Raw genomic sequence first — 22039 nt, 5'->3', positions numbered from 1 at the left:
ATTTGTTGGGCTCCAACCGTCCACCAGGCACCACTAATCGCGTTACATGCATCCTTTCATTTGAGCCTCCAAACCCTGTAGGGAGAGTATTATGGTTGTTCTTCTCTTACTGATGAGGAAGTGAAGGGACAGAGAAGAGCACATTTGAGCCAGCACGATGCAGTTTGCTGGAGCTGGGACTTCCACACAGTCTGATTCTAGAACCTTAGTTGTTCCTTGGTGGGGCCTCCATGCCAGGCCACGTGGCTCCGTAGTGACTCTGGGATGTGCTAGTTTAAAGCTCCTTTACCTTCTTTACTTCACGGCCTGAATTCTAGCATAGCCTTGCACCGGCCCTGCATTGGCGCTGTCTCCCTCCTAGTTTCCACATCTCTGGAAGGGTTGGGGGAGAAGGTTGTCTTTGGGAAGTGGATCTGTTTAATTTTGAATCTTAGTTCTGTGACCCACCTGTCCTCAGTGTAAGTCCTGGACCTGGGGATCCATAGTCCCTGCCAAAGGGTTGCCATGAACATAGAGTAAGTTGACAGTGTACCTAAGACAACTTTGGGAACCATGAACGCTGTGGGATTGTGTGTCAGGATAGTGACATCTATGCTCTCCTAGGGAGAGTGAGCAGCCTCGGACCTCAGAAGGACAGCACCCACCTGGTCCAAAGGGTACGAGACCTGGGCTTGTTTGTCATAGCTATCTCTGGTCAAAAGTACACTCTGGACAGAGAGGTGGTGATGTAACTGGGCTCTGTGTGTGTATGTATTGAAAAATCCCTCTTTGCTCTTTCCTCATTTCAGGTTTGTCCTTTGAGACAAGTCAAATATTTATCGAATATTTCTGAGTACAAAAGTAGTGTAGTATAGAGTTGTGAGGGATGCACCAGCAGAGCCCTTTTGCTATGGAGTCTGTAATCTTGTTGACGAGTGAGAACATGTGTGTGTATGAAGGGAGATGGATGGTAAGTGTAAGTGCAGATCACAGTTGGGTGCTGGCTGGAGAGTTTCAGAAGAGGGAGGGAACTCTGGACTTGAAGGCTAAAGGAAGGGTGGTTCGGGGTGAAGAATTTGGATGGGTGGAGGGGTGAGGTTGCCGGGTTAGGGATGAACACTAAGCAGGCCGGAGGGTCTGGCAGCAGGATCTGGGAGGGTCTGGAGTTACTGGGAGATCCTCACCAGCATGAGGGAGATTAATCTTTGGGTGGGATGTTTAGGATGGATCAGAAAGGGAAGCTAGACGCTAATCAAGTTTTTGCACAGACTCAGAGCATTTTATTCTACAGTTCAAATGAAAATTAAATGTGTTATTGATAGTAATTTTTGAAGAGTTGAGCTGAAATGGGCAGACCACACACCTTGTTTTCCCTGTTGGACTTGCCACATGAGGTTTGTATAAGGGAAGTGGGAAGAGCACATGTTATTACTTCTCCCTTCTTTTAGCCCCTGCCCTGCATATCTAGCTGGCTTATGGCCATGCATTGCACATTAAAAGTGCTCATTATATACTTATTTTTTATTTGATTCATGGGATTGGGGAGAGCCATCTCTGTTTTCCACTTTCTTAAGCATCAGTCTTTTTACTTGTGTTGCTAATATCTTCCTCCTCTCCTTTCTGGGGTCCCTGTTATAAAAGTGCTAATTACCAGTATTTTGACCAAATGGTAGCAGTTGTGAATAGTCTGAATCATCCACAAATGGAGTGATTGATACTCAAATAATTGAAAATAGTCTCTGTGCATTTAAAAAAACAACAAACCTGTTTAGACATTTATATGCAGCAGCTACCATGCTCTTTTCCTTCTTTCTCTTTTTTTCTCTCTGTTTTTCCTATCCACAGTGTAGCATCTGTTCCTATCTTGGGTCCTAAGAGAGACTCGTTGGTTACAGCAATGGGAATGTTCAGAGAATTCCTCAAAAGGAGCTTGGCTCATGCCATACGAGGCAGTTGCCTTCATTTATTCCAGAATTGAGTTGAATCATTTCTAAGGGCAGGGGTCTGGGTGGGAAATTTACATCAAGGTTGGGAGGTTTTACTTTTCAACTCTTTATATTGTTTGTTTATTCCCCACCATGAGCATTTAAGCCTTTTATAACTATAATATAAAGTTATATATTAAATAAAATATACTATAAAAATTGGTGATGGTACTATACAGGTAAGTGATGAAGTACAGTTAGAAAATTAAATGCAGTTAGAAGTCTCAGTTTATCATTACAGTTTCACAAATATTTGCTAGCTCTTGATGTTTTTCTACTCGGAAGTTCAAGGAGAATGACGCCCTTAACTCTAGGTTGCAGTTACTCCGTCCGTGTTTCACCTCAGATGGCAAACCGGATTGTGGATTCTGCGAGGAGCATCCTCAATAAGTTTATACCCGACATCTACATTTACACAGACCACATGAAAGGAATCAACTCTGGGAAGTAAGTGCATTTTGGGAGCCTAATTCTGCAGCTACCCTAGCCTTTTTCATACTCAGCTCTGAGGTTGGGCGGCCAGAGGAAGAACAATTTCAGATTTAATTTCCTTCCGACTTACTGCCATTGCCACCAATAACTCCTATCTCATGGAAAGCATCACAGTGCCCAGTACTGGGAGATGAGGGGTCCATCCCTAGCTTGGGGAAATGAAAACCTAGTTATTTATTAGCAGTGCTTTAAGCTTTAAATTCCATCTGTACTCTGTTCCCACAAAAAGTTAAAGCAAACAGGTTCTTCTACTCTTAGGAAATAACAGTTTAGGCAAAAATCCTTTGTTGGCCCAAGTGCCAGTCAGATTCTCTCTCTGTCTAGTGGAACAACACCCCTGGAGCCAAAGAAAGTTATTATTGCAGATTGGGTTTGGTTTAGTGAAAGCGTTTGTGGAAAACCCCACTTTAGAAAATAAAAAGTTAATGATCTATGTTTTGGGCTTTTGTTGCATTTTTAGAAACCAGTAACTTAGGGAAGCAATTAAAACCGTGTTTTTGTTTTGTTTTGTTTTTTGTTTTTTTTTACTCTGAAAATGTTAAACATATAGAAAAGTTGACCTGAAACTAATACAAAATAATACCAAATATAAACTGTAATTGGGAAAAAAAGAAAACTTGAAAGGATAGTATAGTGAACACCTATATATTCCTGCTACCTGTAGTTAACAATGAATATTTTGCGAAATTTGCTTTACCTGTGTGGGTTTGTTTGTTTTTGCTGAAACATTTTAGTGACAGTATCATTTAGTGACAGTACTTCAGATCTGAAGTTTTCAGGTTGTGTCTCCTAAAAAAAAAAAAAAGAGAATATTGGGGTAAAAGGTTGATAGTGAGTTAAGAAGTCAGTTTTTTCCTAAGTGGTGCTGCAGCTAACCCTTTTCATGGGTGTTCCTTCTGAGGCTCCTTTTAACTTCAGCAACAAAAGGAAAGAGAGTTAAGGAGGGTGACTATGTTATGGGATCTCCGATCTTTGTGAGGCCCAAGGAAAAGATGGTGATTTCAGAAACACTGTAGTGGCTCATAGTCCAAAGCAACAGAGGTGGTGGTGTCAGAGGTGAGAGTTGAGAAAGGATTTGTGTCCTCTGGGGTTGGAAAGGTCAGTGATGGTCCCAGACCTGTGTATATTGCTCAAATATCACCAGTGTTTTCCTTGTTCAAACTGTGACAGTGGTAACATCCTTAGGGAGTTGTAAAGATGAAAAGAAAAGATCACATATGTAAGCCACTAAGTCAAGCATGTCAAACTCGCAGCTCATGCTTACACTAAGGCAATGCCTGGCCCATAGTAGGTGCTGCAGAAATGGTAGCTGCTGAGGCTGTTCTTGCCTTTCTCTTCCCTTGGCCACAGGTCTGGAATTATGTCAGCAGTTGGAATTATGGCCTCAGTCTCTACCAAAGGGCGGCCAGGGGTGAAGCAGAGCAGTCTTGAGGCCATACTTCCACCAGTGTGGCTTTTTATGACTGACTCAGCTGACCCCAGTGCATGGTCACACTAGGAAGTTCACACATGGATCAAGATGTGGGTATTTGTGGACTTGTGGGTCATCAACTCCAAGCTTCCTTTAAAAAGTTAAAACCAATGTTATGATAAGTCCATGTTTAGTTTTCTGAATCTTAAGTTACAGATGATATAGTGTTTTTCCTTCTCTGTTATGAAATTAGGAAGTCATGGATGGGTATTTTCCTCTTCTGAGTCGGTGAAGTATGCATGTCAGTTAGGCTTATGTTGTGGCTGTGGCCTGGACCTTGGGGCCAGCAGTTGCTGGTGCCTCTGTCAGTGCTGTGACCAACATGCACATCTGTCCAGGGTAGTATCATTTTGACTCTCAAAGTCACGACTTAAAAAAAAATAAACAACTAGTCCTTTACTAGTTGGAAAGTTTTGGAGGCTGCCACTTGTAAACCGCACCAATGTGCATCTTCAGTGAGGTCACCTGGCGACCAGCTGCTTGGTCAGTGTAACTTGAAATAGGGCACCTAACATACCCCCCAATTGGGGAGAAAATAGGAGTTGTATACATATAGATTAATATGTTATCTTGTTTTCTGTAAAAGAAATATAATATCAAATGGAACGATCTTGATCAACTGTAAAATTTAATAAAATAAGTCCACATTCCTCCCAAAATTCATATGGATGAGAAGATTAGGAAGTTCTTGGGAAATACAGATAAGTGGGTTAAAGCAGTGATGGGAGCTTATCTCCTGGTTCTCCCTCCCCTCCATTTCCTGCTCTTTCATTTTACATTCCACTGCCTCTCCTGCAGAGCTGGGCATCCCCTCCCTGTTCCTGGTCAAGCAACTCAAAGGCAACTTGAGATGGTGCAAAAATGTTCCATGACGATGGATGGGTGGCACAGTGTTAGATTGTTAAGCATCACATAGAGTGCCCCCGAGCCTTTGATTACGTAGGTAGCTCACTGCCCCCCTTCCCTTGGGAGGTGCCATTAACTTTGGACTGCATAGATCATTGATTTACAAATAAAAAGAAATTGATAACTGACCATCGTAGTTCCTATAGTGAGCTCATAGTGCATTTGAGGCATCATTAATTTTACACACAGTTTTTCTGAAACAAATATCTTGGCTAGTTTTTCAGAGAGCGCATAGAAGGTGCTTTATGAACTGTGTCAGAGGAGCAGGTCTGTACGTGCTGTGTGTGGACGGTGGCTGCCGCTCCTTTCCTGGTGACATGTTTACTGAAAAGGCATGAGGCAAAGGAGATTTGAGGGGTCAGATATGGAAGTTTTGTGGAGAGGTGCTTGTGCTTTATTGTTTATGGACTGATTTTGTTTTGTGTCAAACTGGTTGTCACTGAAGTCGGTGAGGGCAGGAACTCTTGTGTTTACCGCAGTGCCCCCAGTTCCTGGCCCATGGTAGCAGGTGTGTGTTGGAATTACAAACGTGGTTCTTGACCAGAAGGGTATTAGGTTCTGGCTGTTGGGTGGTAGAAACACAGTTGGAGAGAATATGTGCCAACTCTTCAATGCTATTAATTGAATTCTGAGTTAGAGGTGTCCCTTAGGGACCCAAACAAAGGTGAGCCTTATCTGGGCTTTTCCTGGCTTATGTGGCACTTTTCATTATTTGCGGGGGTGGGGGGTGGGGGTGGGGCTTGATGTATTCCAAGAGGAGCTGTAATGAGGTGGTCTCTGGGCCACTTACACCTTCTGGGTTGCTTGTAAGTGAGGGCTGTGGTGGCGAACTTGGGTAGGCTTTGGAGTCTGGAAGACCTGCATTGGAAGCACACCTCAGACACTTCCTAGCTGTGTGGATGTGGTGCAGGTTTAATGTCTCCATTGCCTCATTTGTAAGATGGGCATATTACCTACTCTGCAGAATTGTGTCAAAGCCCCTAGCTCAGAAACTGGCAGAAAGTAGGTGCTGAATATCTGGTAGCCCTTGTTAATGCTACTATAATCTCTCACAGTAGGATCTTTCACAGTGTGGGAGGGCCAGAAGGCAGGAATGGGAGGGGATAATAGGAAAAGTGATGTAAACTTGCACCTTCCTTGGTTCTGCCGGGTACGCTCTTACCAAGTCATGTGTCTGTCCACTGCAAGCTAGTGGGAACTCCAGTAGGGCTTGATGTAACAACTCAGAATACCATCAGAGAGATGTTTGTTTTCTCTTTCCTTTTGCTGGTGCCTGAACCCCACTTCATTAACCCTACTCAGTGTCTGTGCCTTTGAATCCCCAGGTCTCCAGGCTTTGGGTTGTCACTGGTTGCCGAGACCACCAATGGCACCTTCCTCAGCGCTGAGCTGACCTCCAACCCCCAGGGCCAGGGCGTGGCGGTGCTTCCAGAGGACCTGGGCAGGAACTGTGCCAAGCTGCTGCTTGAAGAAATCTACAGGGTATGTCCTCAGCCTCTGCCAGTCGGGAGAGGAGCCATCAGGAAGCCGTTCATTGTTTCATTCTTACTCCTTAGCAACTTTCTTCCCCGTTCCAGGGCTTATGCCAAGGAGTTAACTCTTCCTACCCATTAAACAGTTTAATATGAACTGGTTTAATGGATTAGCTGAACTAGTCAGTAAGCAGAGATCCAGTTTCCCTGATTTGGGACACAAGGCAGGTACTTTGTAACATTGTGGACACTATTAAAAAGCTGAGACAGAGTTATTCAGGAAAGAAAAGGTGTAAAATGAAGCAGGTTAGCTGGTGACTGGCCACTTGAAGAGGATACAGTACCGTGACCAAAACAGGTGCCACCTCCCAGCTCCCCCATCTCCTTGCCATGTGAGGATGGGGGCTCATTGTTTTCAGGTTCTTTGAGGAGTTAGAAATCGCGATTTTTATGTGACAGTTGCTTTAGATACAAAATAATGTCAATAGGCTAGAATTTGCAGTGTGTTCTGGAGCATAGAAGAATGTTTAGGGAAGGCAGGCCTGTGTCAGAGCATGGCAGGGGCTTTGGAAAGGCGAGAACACAGGAGACAGAAAGGGTGACATGAAGCTGAAGACAAGACTTCATCCGTTGCCATTTGCTTCTGCAGCTCTGTTGATGGGACACAGCTCAGACCAACTTGGGCCAACCTGTCCTCTCAGTTGTTACAGGTTTTTCTCTGTCGATCCATACAAACAACATGTAGTTAGGCATACATACGCTCTTCCTGTTTCCCAAAGTAGTCGCGGTGACCTAAAATAAGCAAGGAAGGAATTGGGAGGGAAAGAAAGATGATGGTAGGAGAAATAAGATGAAGCTCCTGAAAAAAACATTCTTTAAGGTCCCATATACTTGGTTAGAGGAGAGTCAGAAATCTGGCTTCAGGATTTATGGTTGTCTACAATCCGTGCCTCGGATCCATGTCAGAAGGTGAAACCTTCTCCTTGACATGCAGAATCCAGGACAGGCTCCCAGGAATGCTTATTTTTCTGCTGTGTATGCGAGGCCCCACATTCCCGAGCTGAGCACTAGCAAAAACTATACTCTGGGTGATTTGCTATTGCATGGTGTATAGTGTTTGTAAATTGCCTTTTTTCTTCAGCTGAAGAGCCTTTCATCTCTGTCTTTATCTGTGTATTTAGTCTCAGTTAGTTGACTTTCTGTGGTTCTTTCCTGAAGTCTCCAAGGAAGCTTTGCCCTGTTTAAAGTAGCAAAAATCATATGTGAGCCCTTATGAAATAAAACAGAGGTGATTTTGTTTTATTTTTTAATACTTTTTGTCACTGTAATTTATTAATCATTGTGGTAGAGTGGCGCCTGGTTCATGGGTATTGATTCCTGCACAGGCCTGGCTACGGAAAACAACCTACAGCCAAGTCTTCTTCCCGTCCAGTTACCGTTCTCAACAATACCTCATTGGTTGCAAGGTGCAACAAGTAAGAATGAACTGCTTCAGAGTTCACTAAAATGTCCAGGTCTTAATGGTTTTAATTAATGTCCATCTAATTAAAATGAAAGACAAAGGACCTAATATTGTGTCTTCAGCGGAGTGACTCCACTCCCTGTCCTCACCATTCAGCTAGCAAATAGTGGCAGAAAGAAATGCCCTCTCAAATGAAATTCTTCTGCAGGAGGAAGTATCTTCTCACACTTCTTGTGTGGCCAAAGGCTGACCTTAGCTTTTTTGATGTTAAATCAGCCCAATGTTTGATGCTTAACTTAGTGATTTTTTTTTGAAAGATGAGTAGTAACTAAAAGTTGGGAGTAAATAAACGATCAAGAGGTTACCATGTCACTTAGTTCAGGAAGTTAGTCATCTAGACCAGTGGTTGCCTACCTTTCGGACCTGACGGACCACCAGTGGTCTGCGGACCATCGGTTGGCGACTGCTGATCTAGATACCTGTGAAGATAGACTGTGCATGTGATCCATGCGTCCTAAGCCCCTGGCAGCTGGTTCAGGTTTCCCTTCCTTGTGGCTTGCAGGCCTTCTGACCGTGGGGACCCTCCCATCTCTTTCCAGTAGACCTGGAGGAGTTGGAAGCATCATATTACAGAAGAGCCTAGCTGGAGGGTGGGTTCTATATCATAAATAGCACGTTATAGGCCTCAGGGTGAAAGCAAGGCCACAGAGAGAAAACATGCAATCTGGTTTAGGTTATTTTATTTTTTCTTCTTTACTCTAGTTAATTTTTTTAAAAATATATTTTATTGATATTTTATAGAGAGGAAGGGAGAGGGATAGAGAGCTAGAAACATCGATGAGAGAGAAACATCGATCAGCTGCCTCCTGCACACCTCCCACTGGGGATGTGCCCGCAACCAAGGTACATGCCCTTGACCGGAATCGAACCCGGGACCCTTCAGTCCGCAGGCCGACGCTCTATCCACTGAGCCAAACCGGTTTCGGCCTCTAGTTAATTTTTACTTAAAACGATTTCATTGTGCCTGCACCAAGTTGTTGTTTTTTTAAGTTATTAAGACAAATTTCTTTTTTGTGTGTCTAAGGTCTTTAGTTGTTAAAAGGATGAAAATACTTCATGTCTTTATGAATAATGTCTGTGACATGACATGGTTTAAAAGAATAATAAAAATGTATGCCCTTTGAAGGTGCTGCTTATTTTTATCAACATTGTAGTCCTCTGATCTAATCCCTCTTGTTCTATTTATGTCTCAACAGTTACCAACCAAGTCCTCTTGATTGTGTTCCAGGCTTTCTGAAACTGCCTTTTCTGTCCATCTTTTAAGCTGCCTCTGTCTCCTGCCCCCACCCCCACCCTTGCCCCCACCAGGTGTGCTGCTGTCCCCACTTGCAGGAGTGGAAGTCCTCTCCCAATCCTCTTCAACATACGCTTCAGTCTAAATCTCTTGAAACACTTACAGTCTATGAAAGGGAGAAAATTTTGTAAAAACACTTTTTGTTGGTCCTCAGATTCTCCATGGGTCAGGGTTTTTTGTTTGTTTTTTAATGGAAATACATACGTTACACTTCTTGTCCTAACATTGGCTTAGAGATAAATATTGTCCTTTAAGGTAGTTTAGGAAGAGCAGTAGATTTTCATAAAAGCTGGCAGTAGGATAAGCCCCCTTATTTTCCTACTCAGTTGTAAATGAAGTCTGACAGCAAAGAATGAGTATTTGTGCCTGATAATTGATTTATTCCCTACACTGCATGCATTTGAGAGAGGTTGCCCTGGCAGGTGTGGCTTAGTGGTTGTAACATCGTCCCTAAGCATCAAGAGGTTGCCGGTTCGGTTTCCAGTCAGGGCACATGCCTGGGTTGCACGTGCAGGAGGTGGCTGATCATGTTTCTCTCTCACATCAGTGTTTCTCCCTCTCCCTTCTCCTTTCTCTAAAATCAATAAAAACTTTTTTTTTTTTTTTTTAAAGGAGAGAGTGGCCACGTGTTCTGTTTAAAGTCTGGGAGTCTAGGCTTGAACAGTGATGTGCCATCTTCAGAAACTGGGCTCTTTTTGTGGCATGTACAAAATATGTAGAAATTTAAGGTCATCCCATTTTCACTGTGTACAATATAAGTTTGAATTGTTTTAAATAAAGTTACCTCAGAAAGAATGATCAGAAATAAAGACTTTTTGTTTGTTTGTTAATTCTCACCTGAGAATACGTTTTTTCCATTGCTTTTCAGAGAGAGTGGGAGGGAGGAAGTGAGGGAGAGAGAGAGAAAAACATTGATGTGTGAGAGACTGGTTGCCTCCCTGCACATGCCCCAACTGGGGGCGAGGAGTGAACCTGAAACCCAAGTACCTGCCCTTGACTGGGAATTGAACCTGAAACCCTTTGGTGTTCAGGCTGACACTCTAATCACTTCAGCAACACTGGACAGGGCAATAAAGACATTTTTAAGGCACACACATAAACAATAGTCATGCATGCATGTAGTAGAAGTAGAATGGCTGAAATGGTCAAGAAATCCAAGAATGAAGGAAGAAAGGCAACCAAAACAATTCCTCAGGAGAAAGTTTGTGAGAATTCTGTTGTGCCTATTGATTTGGAAGAAAAGGAAGGAAAAGTGGCGGGAAATAGTGCATAAGTAGTAAGAATGGAGAAATCTAGTCTTAGTAATTCTTCAGTTTTAAGGTGCACAGAAAGAGTCAAAAGGAGAAACTAATGTAACTGACAAGCAGTTTTGAATGTGACTGGAAAAGTTATAGGTTAAGGCCCTTTCATGTCAGATTGATTGTAGTATTCCCTGACAGATTAAATAAACAAGCTGCATCCACCTCATCCTTCTTAATTACCTGTACATTTCCTAGAACTGATTATGCTTTTTTTGTTTATATGTCCTGCTGCTGCTGCTGCTTTAATTACAGAGAGGAAGTATTATTCTTCCTTAGATACACCTCAGTAAACTTGAATGTCTATTTATTCTGATAGTCTCAGCTAATAAAATAGTTTTGTTTTGTTTTTTCAAACATATTTTTATTGATTTTTTACAGAGAGGAAGGGAGAGAGATAGAGAGCTAGAAACATCGATGAGAGAGAAACATCGATCAGCTGCCTCCCGCACACCTCCCACTGGGGATGTGCCCGCAACCAAGGTACATGCCCTTGGCCGGAATCGAACCCGGGACCCTTCAGTCCTCAGGCCGACGCTCTATCCACTGAGCCAAACTGGTTTCGGCTAATAAAATAGTTTTGATGACCAGTTAGTTTAAGCCCCCAAAGTTAAGTGATACAAGGATTCCTCTGAAAAGACTTGTATTCTGTTTTATTATTGCTTGAACTTTGCAATCTGCTTTTCTGTGGTTCTGATATTCTGGGTATTTGTGACTGTTTTCTTGGTTTTCCATTTTCTGGTTGGTATAATGACTAATCTTGAAAGTGTTTGTATTTATAGGGTGGATGCGTGGACTCGACCAACCAAAGCCTGGCTCTATTGTTCATGACCCTTGGGCAGCAGGACGTTTCCAAAGTCCTGCTAGGACCGCTCTCTCCCTACACGTGAGTTATTTTCTCTCAGCCTCATTACTGCTGTCCAGTTTAATCTTCCAGTTGCATGAAATGACAAAGGTGTTGGACTGTGCATAGCCTATCACTATGAACACCTGCTTGTACTGATCCTGGAATGAGCTGGAGGTTGTCACTCTTAGCCTGGTGTTTAGCAGGCATCTTGCCTTCCTTTCTCTTCTGTAGTTGCATTATTCCCATGCCGTTGAAGTTGTGTGGTATAGTAGACAGTTCTTTTGTCTGTGCTTTAGATTTTTCTCATTTTGGAGGTAATCTGGTTCCATTATAACTTAGATTTTGTTATTTATTTTTAAATCCCCTCTTTTCCCTACCTGTGGCAAATAGAGCTGTCTTTTTGTCCAAGATGATAGGGTATAAACTGGCTGGAAAGATGAAAAAAGAGGCAAAGTCTATAGTAATGATATTGGACTAGTAGGGATATTGTAAAGGTGAGTTTGAGGCCATTGGATGTTATCAGAAGATGACTTCTGAGGTATTAAAGCAAGCACTCTACAAAAAGAGCAGCTGATGAGAAGACTTGGATTGTTAACAGCACAGTGAAAACAGCACTTCCCATAGGTAGCAGATGAGCTTGCTGTAAGCAGCCTGTTTGAACCCTGACATCTGGGTGTGTGTACATGTGCTCGAAATCATTACATGGCCATCTGTGGGTGGTGTGGGAGTGGGCCTGTGTGGGAGGAGATACTCAGGTAGATATGAGACTGAACTGTCCTTTTTCGGTTATCATGGTACCGATGCTGTATATCTGAAAGGTACAGTACTGTGATAACTGAAGAATGGTGGTGCCATCACATTGAGTAAGGGGCAAGCACTGCGGAGGGGGCCTTGTACCTCTGGAACATCACTTGGGGCGCATGGAGACCAGAAGCTTGAAAGAGATTGTTTTGGAGGCTTTTTTATTTGGAGTTGGTGGTGGGAGGTTTTTTGGAAAATGGCAGTGGAAGAGAATATAGCCTTAACAGTGGGGGAAGACTGATAATCAGGAAGCTGGTGAGGAACCACATTATCTTCTAACAGTTGTAAAATATTTCATGGGACAGGGACCTGAAATCGAGTAATCCTCAGTGGAACACTAACATCAGGAATCAACATTGCTGAAACAGACTTTGTAGCTGAGGTGTTTGGAGAGGAGGCGAGGGAACACACACAGCGCCCGAGTGCAGAGATTCATTTTCTGTAGAGCGTTGGCTGAAAGTGCTGACTGCTCTGTGACCACCAGGCCCCTTCAGCCAACTCTCGCCGCCACCCCTGCCTTCCCAGCCTCTGCTTCAGGGCAGCAGAAGGCCTGACCGCTCACACCGCTTGAGGCAGTCTCTAGATGTGTGTGATCGTGGGGCATGGCGTTTGGCAGAACATTATGTGCAAAAGGAAATTTATATTTTTAGTGTTCCTTGACACTTTTTTTTTTTTTTTGGCTCTTAGAGATTTTTTTTTCAGTTTGGCTACAGGGCCTTTATAATTTTTTCAAGTCAGCAGTTCCTGTGGAGATGGTCAAGATGTGACTGGACATTTTTTTCAAGTTCCCGTGCCCTCCTCGACATACCCCCTCACCAAACATTAATTGCAGTCTTGTCTTCCAGAAACCTCTCTAAAATGACTACATCTCCCAGGAAAACAAAGTGGTCTGCTCTGAATGGAGCTTTACAGGACTGGGACAAATCGCAGAATTATGTTTGAAACTTGGGGCTATGTTTATCTGGGTTTCCTGCCTACCAGGGTTTCACGCAGGAGGGGCTGCCATGGGGTGGACAGCGTCGCCTCCTTTCTTTTTGGCAAGCAAGCACACAGTGGGGGCAGAGGGTTGTAAGGAGTTTATTTTTGAAAGATGTATCTGTTCGGGACCCTTGTTGCTCGTTATCATTGTGGAAGGCTCCAGGGATCCAGAGTGATGAAGGGCAAAGATGGGAAGAAATATATGTCCTTCCAGGACCGAATAGACAAAGTTAGCGTTGTATTTGTGAGTACAGCTTAGCATGAAAAAGGCACAGAATCTATAGTTAGTATAATTGTGGTGGGGGGAGGGTTTCAGTTGATCCTAGTTGGATTCAGGAGTTTTGGAGACCAAACTATCACTTATTTTTATAAAGTACACTTAAGTCATAAAAATCTATTTTTTGAAATCTCAAATTTCTCAAGAAAACTAAAATCAAGAAATGTATTTCTTTTTTTTTTTAAATATGTATTTTATTGATTTTTTTATAGAGAGGAAGGGAGAGGAATAGAGAGGTAGAAACATCGATGAGAGGGAAACATTGATCAGCTGCCTCCTGCACACCCCCTACTGGGGATGTGCCCACAACCAAGGTACATGCCCTTGACCAGAATCGAACCTGGGACCCTTCAGTTCGCAGGCCCAGGCTCTATCCACTGAGCCAAACAGGTTAGGGCAAGAAATGTATTTCTTGTGGCAGTTTTCACGTTCTGATTTGTTTAAAAAGCTTTTTAAGTGTGGTTTTTGTTGTTGTTGTTGTTGTTTTTTAACAGAGCATTGGGATTAAGGGGGATGTGTTTTCTTATAGTATTGCTTTGAAACCCTTTCTGGAAAATAAGGGTCTCTGTTCTTCCCTTTATTCTTCCCTCTGTCTTACTTCTGTTGGTAGTTTTCTGTGTTACTTGAGAAAGCACGCCTATATGTGTGAAATCTTTCGGGAAAGCCAGAGAGATGTTTTTCAGAAGAATAAAACAGTATTGGCTAACATGCTGGTATGTGGAAAATCTATTTCTGTTCATTTTGTTGAGTTTCAGGTGGTTTACAATTGGTTTACAGTGATTCCACCTTCCCCTGAAAAAGCTTAATATTACAGTTTAGGGAGGATTTATACTTTTTTTAAAAGTGGAATTAACAGCAAGAAAATAGCACTTTCACAAATTATTTACGATTGGAGACTGCAGTACAGAGCCTTCTACATGTTGTCGGTACATGGTCGTTGAAGTGCAGCCTACCCGATTTCAGTGCTGGCTCTACCGGGAAACACCGGGGGACCGTGGACAGTGTTTAGCATCTCTGAGCCTTGGTCTTTTCTGTGGAGAAGGTGAATGGTCCTGAAGTCGGGTTTATGAAGATGGAGCAAGGCTTAAAAAGTCAGGTACTTAGTGCTCCCAGCCAGCAATGCAGTGGGCCTTGGCAGAGCCCAATCAGTACTGGACACTGCAGTTTCTTCCAGGATATCCCCTTGCTCTGCCCCAGCCTGGGAAAACCCAATCTCCTGTTAAGGTCATTCTGAACACCAGGAGGCCCAGTAAACTTGCTTTGGGTTATCTCAGGCCTGAAGTCAGCTGTAAAGTGTTTGCTCAGGTATCTATAAATCTGTATCCATTAATTTTTAAATTTATGACTACTGCAGTCATATTGCTAAATAAACAACACACATTGTTCCCAAGAACTGTGTAAGGTAGGTGTTTATTTAACAAACACTTAACAGTATTTACTGTTGGCCCAATGTTTTAAGCACTTGATAAATACGAACTCATTTAGTTTTCATAATAACCCTAGGAGGTTACTATTGCACAGTCCATTTTACAGGTGTGGGGATTGAGGCACAGAGAAGTTGAGTCACGTGCCCAAGGTCACATAGTCAGCAAGTGGAGTTCAGAGCCAGGCAGTCTTGTCCAGAGTCCATGCTTCCCTGACCCACTGCTCTTATGCAAGTGCTGGGATTCCGCCTCTGTTGTTGGACTTCAGACACCTCCCTGCCTGAGACAGGATGCCATGCCACATCTTTCCAGAATCCTCAGTTCAGATTTTGCTGCAAAATGATCTCCTGTCTTAGAGTCTAAAATGAACCATGCCTGTTTGGTTTTTTTAAGTTTAATTAATGACCTCTTCCTGCTACTTGTGAAGTGCTGGGTTGTGAGAGCCCAGTGTTCTTTTAAACACTTCCGGGCTGGGGATTCCTGGCTCACCCAGTCTTGTCGCACAGCAGTGTGAAGATTGAATGCATATGCAGGGGAAACTGGACGTGGTGGCCAAACCTGCAGCTATTTGGGTTCAGTTGTTTAACTGCTCTCCTCAGCTGGCAGGATACCACTCCACCTTACATGTGTGATTTAATTGTGTTTAAATGCTACAAAGCCCTGTCACCTTTAGTAAGCTGTTTGAGCCACAGACCATATTTGGCATATGGTAAAAGCAAGTGATGTCTTTACTTTCTGGATGAGAAAGAGAGTTCAGGGACCTGCTCATAGTGAGTTTTTAGCCAAACTTGTCCTGGGACCCACATCTCCCAACCATACAACCAGCCTGTCTCTCTGTTTCCTTCTGCCTTTATAACCCAGTTTGTTCTTAGAGCAGAGGTAAGCTGGGCTTTGGGAAAGCCTCTGTCTGGAGGAAAAGCACTGCCAAGATATTTAAAGCTGTGGTATAATGACTACAGGGGCCCCACCCAGCAGATTCTCTTCTCACCCCCAGGTCTCTCATCCCCTCCTTAGACCTGAGAAGTAGGCAACCCCAATATCTGAGTTATTTGGAAGAGCAGGAATCAAGGCCCTCTGTTGTGATTTGTGTTTGTGGAGGGGAGAGAGAGAGAGAGAGAGAGAGAGAGAGAGAGAGAGAGAGAGAGAGCGCGCACTCCCCCCATGATTGCTTTCATCTCCACTCTCCAGCAGGCATTAGAAGAGGGACCTGGTGAGAGGTGTGCTGTATTTTAAGGGGCAGAGTCTGGCACCTGGGCAGTCCTGGGCAGTTGGGATTCAATGGATAGATGACTTTGAGCCCAATGGCCGTCACCTGTTGATCAATAATGCTGGTGGGAACAACCCACTCTTGGAAGATATACGGGAAAAATTATCTCTGTGTTCCAGGATTCTCAAAACCTGCTTCTCACGTGGCCTGGGGGCTTTCATGGTCTGGGTTTTTTGTTTTTTTTTAATAAGTCACTTTGTATTAGAAAAAAAAAAGTTTACTACAGATTTAGTTCCCTAAATCCTTCACACAGGAATTACAGTCCCAGCTGCCTAATATGGGTGGTCTGAAAAGCTGCCAGTTACACTGCGCAGGTGGACAGTCCTCTGTCAAGGAGCAGAGCTGCTCTCAACATGCATGGCTCTCTTTTGCCTGGCTGTGCGGCCATGTGGTTGTGTCTGGGAAGTGTGGATCTACAGAATGGTGCTTGGAAGAGAAGGAAGGGAAGAGGCCTGGTGGGGCCTGTGCTTGGAGCTGTGGAGAAGGATGTGGATCAGCACCGCTGTGATTTTTGCTCACTGCGTGTATATGCGGGGCGAGTTTATTCTCTGTTTGCTTTTCATTTTCTTAAAGAGACCGTTTGCTAGGATTTAATATTGTCTGTGGTTGTTTCTCAGCTCTGAGCATGTTTGGTCTTAGATAGATGGAGGTAGGAGGACATTCTGAAGCATACCTTAATCCAGCCCCTTACAGAATCTTCCTCAGACAGGCCGTTGGCAGAATATTGTGTAAAAAGGGGAACCTCGACTTTGCTTTTTTTAACGATTCCAAAGGCTACAAATACCTCAGAGCTGCAAATATGTAGGCATGCACACTCAAACCTGTGTTTCTCCATCCTTCTCCAAGAGATCTGAAGCAAGCTGAGGCCTCTTAGGAGTTCTGCCAGCTGGGGAGGTGTCTGGTTTTTCCAGCACAGTTGAACGATTCAGAGTGAGGTAGGCTGGGGAGGCTCTGGTAGCAGGCCTGTGTTAGAGCCTGGTCAGCAGCGAGAGAGAGAGAGCAAGCTGTTTTCTCCTTAGAATGCAGATGAGTGGTGAGATGCTGGCTTTGTCTGCACTGCTGCCAGCTGGAGGCTTTGCCCACAGATGTGGACTGTTTACCTCTGGGTTTGATGTTTTTCTTTTTTTCCTAGGACAGGGTGGGGTTCAAAAACCTGAAAATTGTTAAGACAGGAAAGCCAGCAGGGGAAGAGCTGACTTCCCTTAATGCTAAGTCATTTCTCAAAATTAGTCCTAACTCCTAAATTCTATTTCTTGCCTCATTATTGAATGCCAGACATAATGCCTATCAAGTATAATGGGTTTCAGTGGAGACAGAGTAAAGAGGAGAGAAATTGGCCCTGGCCAGGTAACTCAGTTGGTTAAAGTGTTGTCCTGATATGCCAAGGTTGCAAGTTCAATCTCTGGTTAGGGCACATACAAGAAGCAGCCAATGAATGTATAAATAATATTTGTTTTGGAACAACAAATCAATGCCCCCCCCCCCAAACTTTCTTTTCCCCTCCCCCCTTCTCTCTCTCTAAAAAGGGCAATAAATAAAAAAATTTTAAAAAGAGGTGATGTTTGGCTGGTGTGGGTCAGTGGTTGAGCATTGACCCAGGAACCAAGAAATCACTGGTTTGATTCTGGGTCAGGGCACATGCCAGGGTTGCAGGCTCCATCCCCTGTAGAGGGTATGTAGGAGGCAGCAGATCGATAATGTTTCTCTCTCATGAATGTTTCTATCCTTCTCCCTTCCTCTCTCTCTAAAAATAAATAAATAAATAAATAAATAAATAAATAAATAAATAAATAAATAAATAAAATAAGTGAAAAAATTTAAAAAAAGAAATAAGAAAATTTTCTGTGTGTATGTAGCACTTACCAGAAATACTCTCCAGGGAGTTCCTGTTTTCATTTCTTAACTTCTGACATGCCGGTCATGTCAGCCAGATAGGGTGAGGAATTGTTTGGGCCCCCTTTTTGTCTTTCCCTACTTTGACTAGATTGATTAGGACAGAGGGACAGAAAGGGATGGGAAATTCATTGCAGAAGACATTATATTGAGTTTGGTATATACTGTGAGGGTGGGAGCCGGGATCAATACTTCTTTTAAACTTCACAAATATATATTATGTATTTAAGTAGCTTTTTGAGATATAATTCGTATACTACCTTAAAGTGTACCGGTCAATGGTTTTTAGTATATTCACAAAGTAAATATAACTACCATCTTATTTTAGAACATTTCACCATCTCGGAAAGAAACCCTTTACCCATTCATGGTTCTTCCCCATTCCTCCCAATCCTCCTAGCTCCAGGCAATCATCTGCTTTCTGCCTCTATAATAAAATTGACTGTTTTGTCCATTTCATGTTAATGGAATCATACAATGAGTTCTTTGGTGACTGGCTTCTTTCACTTAGCATAATGTTTTCAAAGTTCATCCATATTGTAGCATGTACCAGTATTTTGTTTCTTTTTATGGCTGAATAGTATTCTATTGTATGGGTATACCACATTTTGTTTATCCAGTCATCAGTTAATGGCATTTGAGTTGTTTCCACTTTTTTACTGTTATGAGTAATGCTCTTTTGAACATTTGTGTACAAGTTTTTGTGGGGGTGCATGTTTTCATTTCTCTTCTGTATATATCTAAAAGTAGAATTCTTGGATCACATGATAACTTGTTTTTAACATTTTGAGGAACTGCCAGACTTTTCCACAGTGGTAACCATTTTTTATCTGACCCACTCATTGGTTATTATCTCTTTTTTATTGTAACCATTTTATTGGGTGTGAAGTGGTATCTCATAGTGGTTTTGATTTCCACTTCCCTAATGACTAATGATGTTGAACATGTTTTTGTGTGTTTATTGGTTATATGTATATCTTCTTTAGAGAAATATGTTTGCAGATCCTTTACCCATGTTTAAATTGGGTTATTGGATTATTTTTATTATTGAGTTGTAAGAATTCTTTATATATGCTATATCTAGACTCTTAACAGATATATGATTTAAAATATTTTCTCCCTGGAGATTGTATTTTCACTTTCTTGATAGTGTCCACAAAAGGTTTTAATTTTTATGAAGTCCAATTTATTCATTTTTTCTTTCATCATTCTGCTTTTCGTGTTGTGTCTAAGAAACCACCACCTAGCCCAAGATCATGAAGATTTACTTCTGTTCTCTTCTGTGAGTTTCATAGTTTTTGCTCTTACATGCAGATTTTGGGTCAGTATTGAGTTATTTTTTGTGTATGATGTTAAGAAAGGACCTATGTGAAGTTGTTCCAGCACCATTCATTGAGAAGGTTATTCTTTTCCTGTTGAATTATCTTGGCACCCTTTTTGAAAATCAATTGAATGTAAATGGTTTATTTCTTGACTCTCAATTCCGTTCCATTGATCTGCATATCAGGATCAGTATTTTGAAAGCGCCTCAGGTGATTCCATGTACATTTAGCACTGAGAACCATCTGGCTGGGGTAGGGAGTTTGGATGGTTTGATTGGCATGGAGCACAACACAAGATTGCTGGAATACTTTATTACAGGTATATAGACCATCTGTTCCTAACTAAACCAATGGTTTTCAAACTTTCCTGATAAAAATCATCAGGGGTGCTTGTGAATAATAGCTTTCTTGCTCCTCTGCACTGGAGAGACAGGGCCTGGAAAAGGGTGGGAAGGGGGACTCTACATGTGCCTGTGATTCTGGGCTCTTCCACATGGACATGCCTTCCCCATCAGTTGCCAGTGGATCAGAGCCTTCAGGAACCTGTATTATAATGAGTTCTCCAGGTGAGTCTTATAGGCCAAACCAGTAGAAGCCTACGTACTCGTACCGTGGTCCTGCCACAGAATTTCTGTTCCCAAGGTACTCTTGGGGTGAAGCCATAGCTCTGTCTTAAGGGAGATGACAAAAAACAGCCTCATGAAACTTCTCACCATATTTACTGTGAGCACTTCCCTGGCCACCTTAATTAATATTGCCTCCTTCCATATACACATAGCTGTTGTTATACCCACATTTCCTCATCTGCCTTGTTTGTTATTTAAATTTCTCTTTTCAAGAATATTTAACTTACCTTGTCTGCCCCATTAGATTGAAAACTTCATGTGAGAAGTGATTTTTAGTTGACTGCATCATCTCCTGCATCAAGAACAGTGCCTGACACATTGTAGGCATTCAGTAAATATTTGTTAACTGAGTGGAAGGGGGTTGTCGAGGTTGAGGAATGAAGAGACACGTCTCTGTTTTGACATCAGCAGGAGTCATTCTGCTTGGTTTTACTGCATGACGCTGTGAATCGTGACAGTATGTGTTTCTTTCTTTGCAGGAGCCACTCAGAGATTAATGCCACATTTATGTCCACTGTAACACGGGTGCAGGACAGGACTTATCTGTCGTGTACTAACTTCTAACATTATTTCTTTAAGCCATCTGCTTGTATTGTGTGCATCTCTACACACACACAAATCCTCTTTGGAAACTGGTAGGCTATAAAGGAATATTATTTAATCAGCTTGATGAGAATTGCTTAATTTTGGTCATTCCCCTTGATCTGAAATCTAAAGTTTGGGTTCTAGGTGGAGGAGAACTTAAAAAAAAAAATTAAATTCTGCCTGGCTGGCGTGGCTCAGTGGTTGAGCATCAACCTATAAACCAGGAAGTCACGGTTTGATTCTGGTTGATTCCCATTCAGGGCACATGCCCAGGTTGCAGGCTCAATCCCAATTGGGGGGCATGCAGGAGGCACCCAATCAATGATTATCTTTCATCGTTGATGTATCTCTCTCTCTCTCTCTCTCTCTCTCTCTCTCTCTCTCTCTCTCTCTCTCTCTTCCTCTCCCTTACTCTTTGAAATCAATAAAAATATATTTTAAAAAATCAAATTCCTCTTTTATTCTTCCCCTTTTTTATATTTTAGGATAGAATTTTTGCGGCATTTGAAGAGCTTTTTCCAGATTATGTTTAAAGTTGAAACCAAGCCATGTGGTGAAGAACGCAAGGGCGGGGATAAAGTGCTGATGACCTGTGTTGGCATTGGCTTCTCCAACCTTAGCAAGACCCTCAAGTGATACTATCACAGGATAAAAGGCCCCAACGCCTACAGACAAAGCAGAAGCTGCCAAGGCCCCAGAGGGACTAAGTCCAAACAGGGCAGGATAGCCTCGGATATTAAGGCCTTTCTTCATTTTCCATTTAAAAACAATCAGAATATGCAAATAAAATACATATTTATATCATGTGGTTTCCAGCCATTTCTCAGTGGTATTGCCATTCCTCAGGAGGCCTGTCACGATGGGCTCCCTTTGCTTACCTGGACAAAGAACAGGCCTTCAGGACACAGTCACGCTGCAGCTAGACCATCGTCACAGCTCCATGTCAGCAGTGCTTCCTCAGCCAACATCCCTGGGCTCCTGTCGTGTGGCCGTTTTCCAGACCTGTGGCATCTGTTACTGTCCTTTCTGCAAGGACTGACCTCTTTGAACCTTGGTTTCTGCGTAGGGATTAAATGAGACAACCACAGTGGAAACTCTCTCTGAGTAATGCAGTGTTACGCAAATTTCAGAAAAAACAAACAAACAAAAAACAAACAACGGTATAGGAGACCATTTCATCCCTCATCTTCGGAATGGACTCAGCTGTCTTGGAGACAGATTCTGCTCCCTGTCTGGTTCATTGTGTGGGTGGGGATGAGTGCCTGGGGGTGGGAGTTGGGGGGGAGGAAGGGGTCCAATTAAAGTTATTTGATATTTTCTCTATCTCAGGTGTGCTATGTATTTTCTTATTTTATTCTCATAATAACTCTGTGATGTAGAATTTATTCTCTCCGCAAGAATATTCAAAAAGGATATTTTGTTCCTTTGAAATTTATAATGTAAAGACATTAGACGACCTGACTTAAAGATCTAAGTGTAATAATGTCAGAGTCTGGAATTTTGCCTCACGTATAAGCTAGGAAGTTAGATTATTAATGTTTCATGAATGCTAGCAGAATACATGAGAGTCCTCACTCAGAGTCAGAGAACTGTCACTCAG

The 22039-nt window shown here is 42.6% G+C and overlaps 1 protein-coding gene across 6 annotated transcripts in view; it reads left to right on the top strand.

Annotated features, from left to right (window-relative positions):
* RCL1 (RNA terminal phosphate cyclase like 1) overlaps window positions 1–21762 on the top strand; it is a 98424-nt gene extending 76662 nt beyond the window's left edge. For 3 of the 6 annotated variants that reach the window (XM_080669934.1, XM_080669932.1, XM_080669933.1), the window contains 4 exons: window positions 2286–2411; window positions 6159–6315; window positions 11202–11305; window positions 20925–21762. In XM_080669934.1, coding sequence (XP_080526060.1) covers window positions 2286–2411; window positions 6159–6315; window positions 11202–11305; window positions 20925–21075 — 538 coding nt within the window. In that variant the 3' untranslated portion in view covers window positions 21076–21762. Of the gene's footprint in view, window positions 1–862; window positions 950–2224; window positions 2412–6158; window positions 6316–11201; window positions 11306–20333; window positions 20490–20924 lie in introns of those variants that run through there. The other 3 variants (XR_013960681.1, XM_080669935.1, XM_080669936.1) reach the window with 3 other exon arrangements.
* Window positions 21763–22039: the final 277 nt, after the last annotated feature.

The sequence above is a fragment of the Plecotus auritus genome (assembly GCF_963455305.1).
Source record: "Plecotus auritus genome assembly, chromosome: 5".
Classification (NCBI taxonomy): Eukaryota; Metazoa; Chordata; class Mammalia; order Chiroptera; family Vespertilionidae; genus Plecotus; species Plecotus auritus.
The sequence above is the reverse complement of the archived record's forward strand: the minus strand, read 5'-3'. Positions and strand labels throughout refer to the sequence as shown.